The 9,706-nt window shown below is 37.8% G+C and overlaps 1 protein-coding gene across 1 annotated transcript in view; it reads left to right on the forward strand.

Annotated features, from left to right (window-relative positions):
• Window positions 1-9,706, forward strand: part of LOC110288425 (dynein heavy chain 7, axonemal-like) — a gene marked incomplete at both ends in the record, with an annotated part of 111,435 nt that overhangs the window by 24,312 nt on the left and 77,417 nt on the right. The window contains 3 exon segments of the mRNA XM_021154779.1: window positions 863-1,087; window positions 3,613-3,759; window positions 5,584-6,269. Of these exon segments, the coding sequence (XP_021010438.1) occupies window positions 863-1,087; window positions 3,613-3,759; window positions 5,584-6,269 (1,058 nt within the window).

Below are 9,706 nucleotides of genomic sequence, written 5' to 3' on the forward strand. Positions count from 1 at the left end.
GCTCTGCTGCAGCCCTGGCATCTGTGCAGACCCTCACCTGTGTTCCCTCTGCCTGCCCCTTTCCACATGCCACACCTCATGTGTTTGTGGAAAGCTTCTGTTCATGTCTGGCTGCCTTGGAAGTCTGTGACATGCTGCAAGCAGCAGCAGGCCTCTTGCTACAGCGCTGTCCATGTCAAAAGTTTTCATTTGTACTTACTTGACTAATGACCATCTCTCTCATTAGATGACAAATGTCATGATGGTAAAAGCTGTGTCTGCGCCATGGTCACTTTATTGACAGCACTTGGCAAAAGTGCCAGGTACATTTGGTGGCCCAAAGCATAATACTTAAAAAAGTGAAGTCACTCAGGTGGTAGCTGCTTTTATCATCCAGGGATACACAGAATCCTCCCTGGTCTTCCATTGCTGTGTGTGTTTAAAAGATAGAGAGTATGAGTGTGTGCGTGTGTACATGTGTGTGCATGTGTGAATATGTGTATGTGTATATGCATATGCATGTGCATATGCATGAGTGAATATGTGTGGGCACAATCATGTACATGTGTGTGCATGTGTGCATGTGTGTGCATATCTGTGCATGTGTGCATGCATGTGTACATGGATATATGTGTGTGTATGTATGTATGTGCATGTGTATATGTGTGTGCATGTGTGTATTGTTAAGTATCTTCTCACTTTTTTCTTTCTCTTATTTTAGTGAAGTGGGTGGGGTAATTGAGAATAAATTGTGTGAAGGTCCCCAGTTCTGAGCCATACTTTTCTGATGCATCTGTATGTATTTATTCAGAGTATTTCCACAGGACATGTTTGGTAAGAATTCTCCCTTACAATGCTGTCTGTAACCTTTGCTTTCCTTCAGGCTCATGTTCAGAAATTGGAGACAACTGACATGTTGGAGCTGGGACAAAGACTAGTGGATTCTAAAAACTGTCTGGCCTTCCTTATCGACTGTGTCAACTTTTCTCCTGCAGACATCAGACTAAATAAGAGTGTTTTCCAGTGGTATGGCAGAATGGGGGAGATTTTTGACGAGCACAGGAAAATAATTAAAGAGAAAACAGAACTATATCAAGAATTCCTTAAGGTTGGCATTATAGATTTTTCAAATTGCTCCGAATTTTTTTTTTTTTGCGAATGTTTGGATTTTTAACTCTGTATAATATTTCAGACTTCTTTGTTACATGGGCCCTGCATTGTAGCTTTCTCCCCCTGTAATCTCAGAAGGTGTACACATGCTGTGTCTCTCCTAATGGAGGACTAAGGAGTGATTCAAGTGCCCTGAATGATGTGGGATCTTTTCTTGATTTTTTCAAAGGTAGAATAGAGAAAATGCTGGAAAACATTGTGCACAAGTGGTCATTAATAAGACAGTTTATGGTACTAAGTTCAGGGTTTTTTTTCCCTTGTTTGCTTTGATTTTGGTTTATTTTGTATTTATTGTTCCAACATCAAGATCTCCTGCTGACATGCTTTTTATGTCTCACAGTCACTCTGGCTTTCTTGAACACAATGCATATCTACCTTTTTTGTTTTTCTGGTAGGTCTGCAGCTTAACCTCTGCCTACCTTCTAGGCCAGTTTCCCACTCCTGACTTGTGAACTCCAAGCATCCTCTAGTTCCCTGCTCTGTGCCTCTCTCACATCCACCTTGCATGTTATCTCTGCACTCTGCAGCGCTCTGCCCTGACACGTGCCAGTCACACTCAGTTGCTTTTTCCAAGATGCCCTCTAGACTTCAGGTGGCTTCTCCATTGCTCAGATTAGACCCTGTAACACATCTCTACTATATTAATGACCCAATCGCTACTATTACTGTCAGGTCTATCTGCCACTAGATGGCCAGCTCCTGGGAGCTTTGTTTCTATTTACTCTCTAGTTCTATCCNAGTGGCTAGTGCAGTCACTGGCCCACNGTGTCTCAGCACATTTTGTGCTGTTATAACACAAGACTTGTGGCTGGGTAATTGATAAAGAGCATAAATTTGCTGCTTACATTTCTGCAAGGTGAGAAGTCCAAATTCAAGAGACCAGTATCTGCTGAAGGCCTTATTGTATCATCCCTTGGCTAAAAATGGAAGGCAAGGAATTAGGAGGGCACATTTACAAGAAAGCGGATAACAGAGAGGAAAGGAGGGAGAGAAAACACTCAAAGCCACCCTTTCCCTATGAGCCCACTCTCGTGTTAATCTGCTTCCATGGTAACAGAATTACTGCATACATAAGACCAGCACCCTTAGACCCTGTACACTCTTGATGTTCCATTTTTTTTCTATGTTTATTTCTGATGCATGACCGTGGGGCACATTCAAACATGTCTTTCAGAGAGCCGTCAGCACTCTACAGAACATAAAACATGTTAGTTGTGAATAAATCAACTAAAATTTTCAGTTTTATACTTTTCAGGATTATTTTATAGAGATACCTAAAATTCTTAAGATCGACTCAGGTCAGCCAGTTAAGATATTCTTTGATCATAAGCCAACTGTTTTTCTATTACACCAAAGAAGATTCAGTTTATAAATTACGTTATTTGGAGACTAGTTCATAGCTTTGAAATTGTTTTATTTTTAAACTATGGCTAATATCTCTACTTTACCACCTGGCTATTTCCAACATTTTAAATGGGAAATCATGAACAATGAATATAAGATACTTAAACCATAAAATAATTGACTGTTAGACAATTCCTAAGTGGTCCAGAACTATCTGTACTTCATTATACAGTATCCTACTTCAAAAGTCTACACACAATATTGGTGCAGTTTTCCTTTTAGTTTCCTTCACTCATCAAGTGGGAACAATGAATTTCCTGGGAAACATAGAAAAAAGATCCTATTTTTGAATAACCTAGATTTGACTTTTTAATATTTCATTAATAGATATTTCTAGACTCATTTAATTTGGAATAGTTTACCTAAGACAGTTTTATAATAAGTGTTTTTGCACCAGGCACACACATCTGTTTTATGTTAGAATATTAAAATTTTAATATTTCATACCTGGCTTTATTAGCTACGTACATCTTATGTCATGAGTGCTCATGGGAAAATGACAATAACTTTCACACATCTTGGTTCTGTGTTGCTGATCCAAGACCTGTTTGGGTAACAGATAAGTAAAGGCATTTAACTTTTTACAAATGCTAGGAAAATAATGCAGCTAGTTATCTAGGCCTTAAATAAATAGATCTTCCTTCTAACCCTATCTTGGTTATTACGAGTTTTTCAAATGCTTAGTCATTTTTTGCAACAGTTTTTCACCATGCTAAAGAATATAATTTTAACACATTTTTTTAATTAACTGCACCAGAATTCCTTACATTGTATAGGGCCAACTTATTAACTAGGGAACTAGAGGAATTTTTAAGTGTGTTAATTTTAAATTTTAGGGTTTTTTTTTTTTTTTTTTTTGGTTTGGTTTGGTTTTTGGTTTTTGGGTTTCTTTTTAGATTTTAGATCCCAGTTATTTTTTAAGTTATCTTCTTTTATATTTTGTCATAAAAAAACCCATACTAATAATTTTGGTAATCCTTTCAAATACTTAAAATTTTTCTTGGTAGCCAGGAGATTTTATTTTATAGGAATAATAAGCACATGTGTTGTTTTGATTAGTTTCGATGTGAGCGGTTTGTGGAGGAATTGGAGAGTTATGCTAAACAAGTAGAAGAATTTCATGCATTTGGAGACCTGTTGGATGTGCAGAGGTACTTGCAAAAGGCCCAGGTGCTGAATGGCAAGTTGGATGCAGCAGCAGACAAGGTACAATTAAAATCTGTAAAGAATGAAGTGATCCAATAAAAAAAGACACTGTGTTTGTATTAAGTATTCACGTTTAAGAAATAGATTCATCCAGGCATGCTGGTACATGCTTGCTCCCATCACTTGAGTAGCTGAGGCCGCAGGAATTTAAGCCTGAAACCAGTCTAGGTAACAAAGTAAGACTTTTTTTAAATGGATAAAACAGTTGAGTTGCATTAAGCAAGAGAATAATAGAAGCAATTCACATTTCTAGTAATGCTTCAAGGAGAAGCAGCAGGGTGGCTCTCCGTGGGTGGTATATTTCTGTGGTCCTCAGCTTTTATTTTAAAGATGGGGATGTTATCTCTGCCAGTTTGTCACCCATTGCACCATTCATCTGCATAGTAGCTCTCCTGTAATCACTGAGAGAAGCACACACGTAATAGGATTTCATTGCTGTTTAGTTTAGTTTTTGTGTATTCGTACATGTGCAGCTGTTTTAAAATTGGACCCATTATTTCTCTCACTGGGCCACTGTGTTTCCACACTTCTGCATCATAGCTTGCTTATTAGAAAATCTGGAAGAGGAAAACTATATTCTTTACCACATATGATGCAATTTTCGTTATATTTTATGATGAAAAAAAACGTATTTTTCTTACATTAAGAGTCCTGAATGTCCACTTAGATAATTAAATAGTTTATAATTATCTCAAACAGGTCAAACATATAAAAATGGTAGAAATAAACTTTCATGTTGGTTTATGAGAGGGGCCACTGAATTCAAAGTCACTTGATTAATTGATATATCTAGCTGCAACTTTTTAGTTGTATAGATTGTACAGACTACTTCACTGAGTTTACAACTTAGAGAAAATGTTTCCCCTGTTTCTTCCCATTTATCCTGTGCTGTGGTCTGCTTGCTTCTTCTCTGTGACAGACCTGTGACTGCTTTGCTTCAGTACACTTCTGAGGCACAGCACATATGTATGCATACATGACATTACACGTGTGTTATTAGCTACTGGTATGCAGTGTTTTTCCTGTTTACTTTCCACCTATTTAAGTCTTCTTTCTGAGCTGTATCTATAACTCTTAGGAATTGGACCCTTTTTATTTCAGTTTTCCATAGTATGTATCTATGCTTCTTATTCAAAGCATTTAAGTTCTTTCAATGAACGAAGCCAGATTTTTGATATGTCTTAGTGGGTAAAACTTTTTTATTTGCAAATTATTTGACTAATGTTAAGCTAATGCAATAAAACATTGCCCAAAAAATATGCACACAAAAATAGGGAAATGTTATTTAGTCTTTAAAAATATAAATCATTTGTGACAACCTAGCTGAGTCCAGAGGGAATTATGTTAAGTTAATAAACCAGATACAGCAAGGCTCACACTGTGTGATGGGATAGAGAGAGTTAGGTCTGTAAGAGTATGCATCAAATAGTGGTTACTGGTGCGTAGGGATTGGGAGATGTTGATTAAAACATATGAAACTCTTCAACTTCAGTTAAATAGGAGAAATAAGTTGAGTAGATTTATTACATAGTATTGTGGTCATATTTAACTATGATCACAATTGAAAACTGCCAGGAGAGTAGCTTTTCAGGATGAGGTAATACAATACTTATTAGCTGCTGTTAATTATTTCAGAATGTATACATATGAACACCACAAATACCCAAATCCTATTAATTTGAAAGAGAAAATAAAGAGGAAATAGATTAATGCTCAGTCTGTACTCTTATTGAATTTACTGTTAAGGCTCAGGGAGAGCTGGTGTTTAACATTTTTAAACATCAGTCACCTTCAGAATCACTTATTCAACACCCATCTTTTCAGATTGAGCAGTTCAATGCAGAAGAGGAGGCATTTGGCTGGGTCCCATCAGTATATCCTCAATGTAAAAAGATCCAGGATGGTTTGAACCCTTATCTCCGTCTCTATGAAACTGCTGTGGAGTTTAGTACCAAACACAAAGGGTGGACTGAAGGACCATACCACAAGGTGAACCCAGATCAAGTAGAATCGGATGTTGGGAATTACTGGAGAGGGCTGTATAAGCTAGAGAAGGTCTTCCATGATTCTCCAAATGCGCTGGCAATGACCAAGAAAGTGCACTCAATGGTGGAGGAGTTCAAACAGTACATCCCTCTCATCCAAGTATTCTGTAATCCCGGTCTGCGCCCCAGGCACTGGGAGGCCATGTCCACCATCGTTGGCTACCCTCTGCAGCCCTCAGATGACTCTACAGTCTTCTCTTTCATAGACATGAACCTGGAGCCATTTTTAGACAAATTTGAAAGCATCAGTGAAGCAGCTAGCAAAGAATATTCTCTTGAAAAGGCCATGGATAAGATGATGACTGAATGGGACTCCATGGAGTTTGTCATTCTTCCCTACAGAGAAAGCGGGACATACATTTTGTCCTCAGTCGATGACATTCAGATGTTGCTGGATGACCACATTATCAAAACACAAACTATGCGAGGATCTCCTTTCATCAAGCCTTATGAAAAGCAGATGAGGTAAAATAATATGTAATGTTTATACTTTTACCCAAGCCCTTTGCATTCAACTCAAAGTTCTTCTGGGGATTGATTGTGCATTTCACATTTACTATTTTCAAGTTTATTATTTCATTCCTCAATGTGTTATGTGTGTGTGCCTGTGTATGTGTGTGTTTGTGTGCGTGTGTGTGTATGTATGTGTGTGTGCATATGTCTAGGTACCTGTAGAGACCAGAAGAGGGTGTAGCATCCTGTTGAATTCATTATAAGGAATGGGTAGTCTTTATTAGTTTTGCAAAGGTATGGATCCCTTTGCTCTGTTTATGACAAAGGCATCAGACAACATTCAGATGCTCATTTTGCTTGGCAACAAACTGATCTTACTATTTAAAAAAATTATTAGATATTTTCTTCATTTACATTTCAAATGCTATCCCAAAAGTCCCCTATACCCTCCCTTACTGTTTTTTTTTTTTTTAACTTTAAGAAATTTGTGACTGAACATAGTTTAAGGAGAGTAAAGTATAAAAGTGCATGCAGATAACAGTGCTATTCCCCAAGTTTGGAAACTAGATTGTCAGAGACAACCCCTGGACATCTATTGTAGTTTCAGCTCTATGCATGATAGCTGGCAAATGGGAGCAAATGATAAAAACAAACAAACTGATTTTAATCAAAATTTCTTTAAAAAAGGCTGTTAAATACATCCAACTCTCATTCTGTTCTTCACTGTTTTAGTTTTTCTTCTTTGGTTTGTCTTTGTAATGTGTATTAAACGGTTTATATTTCACCTTAAGAGACATACAGTCAAATTCGACTGCCATCTTCAGTATGCATTTGACTGGCAAGGGAAACTGACTTGGAGGTTTCTGTCTCTGGTCATCCTGCACTGTTGGGGGCGGCCTGCAGCTCTCATGGCTGGGTTTGAGCCTGGGATGCATCTTGGAACTGAAAGAAGAGAGGGAATGAAGGCTTGTAAAGAGAAAAATGGAGTCAAGACTGTATTCTGATCAAGATTCAACTTTAATGTTGGCGAACACGCTTTATGAAGAAGAGGGGAGGCCCATTCCCAGTCACACAGAGTTCCTTTGAAATTGTCAGATCAGCCTTTTAGTAGGAACCCGCGAAAATCACAGTTTGCAGCTAACTCCGGGAGATCTTGGAGAACCGGTTCGGCCTCAGGCAGGTAGCAGGTAGTGGCACATCAAAGGAGAGTGATGAGAAGCAGCACAGCAGGTGGCTCCACCTCAGAGGTGAATCATCTGAGGACAACCTAGCTAGGCTGGAAGGAGGTAACAGTTCCCCCCTTTAAATAATATTAAACAAAATTGGACTGAGGCATAAAATTTATTTATGCTCTAAAGTCCTGCCTGGGAATTAGGGTGGCTGGCGGCTGTGCCTGCCTTAGGATCTCAGACCTTCTAGAAACATCCAATTCCATCATAGGAGGCTACATGCAGCTAGTTTGTGTAATAATTCACACAAACATGGCTCTGTGGTGTATTATCAACAGCCACGGCCTTTTGGCATGTATCCCTGTCTTAGATTGGTATGATTCCAGATCTGGTTGCCCGTCATTGACTAAACGACCCTCATAGCACACCTTATTCTCAAATCAAACCAAAGCCACAATATGTAATTAGAATTCTTCTTGATGAAAATTAATAACTGCCACCTGCCTTGTTGGAGGAAAGGTTTTACATCTGCTGCAGTCAGGCTGAAGGGCGTTACTGGCCTGCTTGAAAAACAAAGGTGAGACAGTGAAAGGCAACAGTATAAAAGCTGCTTTGAAGAAGTCCAGGTACTCCATTCAGTTGCAAATTAACAACAACCCAGCTCAGGCTCTGAGCTCCTGGTATGGGGGAGCTGGCTTTGAGAATTAGCAGAAAGGACAGAGATTCTCTCCAAGTGGAGGCTGAGCTCCAAATTAACTTTGCTAGGTAATTAAGAATTTTAGCTATCTTTAATAGGAATCTCTAATATTGGAATTATTACTAGACCAGTCTAAGATTGAGTTAGAATAACTGGTCACAATGAAGAAAAGAGAAAAATCATTATGACTATATTATATGACTAATCTTTCTAAGTCAGAATATACAGTCTCTGATGTTATTTTTGCCATAAAGTTAAAAAGCTTGAAGCAAGGCAGGTTCACTAGTCCAAACTGGAAAAATGGCAAGCAAGGATGGGTTGAAAACATGTACCCAATTTAGCATCCTTGTCACTTCAGTCAGGGCACTGAGCCAACTTAACTGCCAGCTTCTCACACGAATTAGCCATCTAATTCCACAGAACTTCTGCAGTGTTCTGTGGAGAGAACCTATGCTTTTCCCTTTCCTAATAAGGTAGCTGTTCAGGATCAAGCCATATGCCAATAAGTAGATCCTTTTAAGATACTATAAGGCATTTGTTAAGTTCTTTGACATCCAAATTTCAGAATTCTAAAATAAAAGTATGATTTAAATAATGTGCATGGAAATACATTAAATAATATGCACGGGGATATAATTTCCCCCTTCTTTGTCTTTTAAGAAGCTAGAGTTTTAAAGTTTCACAATACCTTGTCCTTGAGAATTAATAATTTGTTGACAAAAACATCTCAAATACTTGGCTGTTATAGTCAGTAATGTAACATGGGTAGTGACTAAGTGCACTTCCAGTTGTTTCTCTTGAAGAGCGGTTGTAACTAGAAAGCTTGAAAAGTTATTAATAGTCACATGTGTATAATTTATTTATTTATTAAATTAGAAATAAGAGCATTTATTTGCAGCAATTTATTAAGTGTAAGTCCTCAAGAATTAACACTATTATGTGGAAACAAGTAGGAACTGAGGACACTAAGAGCAAATTTTTTTTTTACAATTTGACATGCATATTTTCCAAGAATACCAAAATATTATCTTAAACCATAACTCTTTTGAATATATAAAGAATGAGATTATATCCAATCTATCTTATATGTATGACCTATAGACTGCCTGCGATATAAATCCAGCATGTCATTGCCTTAAGATGTCTTGTCTGGGCAATCCAGAACAATTTATTAAATGTTCAAAAACAGTCTTCTTAAAAGGACAGCATTTTTTCTTATGAGTTGTATATGCATAAGCAATTGCAAATTTGAGAATAAATAGCATCCAAGGGATGAACAACCTTAAGCAATGGTGAGCTCTGAGATATAATATTGACTATTAATATACAAATTAAGGTTTGATTGTTCAGCATTTTTTTTTTTTTTGATTTTTCGAGACAGGGTTTCTCTGTGTAGCCCTGGCAGTCCTGGAACTCTGTAGACCAGGCTGGCTTCGAACTCAGAAATCCACCTGCCTCTGCCTCCCAAGTGCTGGAATTAAAGGTGTGCACCACCATTGCCCGGCTTGTTCAGCATTTTAAAACACCATCCACACCTATGCCAAATCGGATAGGGGACTAATATCCAATATATATAAAGAACT

The sequence above is a fragment of the Mus caroli genome, unplaced genomic scaffold (genome assembly GCF_900094665.2).
Source record: "Mus caroli unplaced genomic scaffold, CAROLI_EIJ_v1.1 scaffold_5285_1, whole genome shotgun sequence".
NCBI lineage: Eukaryota > Metazoa > Chordata > Mammalia > Rodentia > Muridae > Mus > Mus caroli.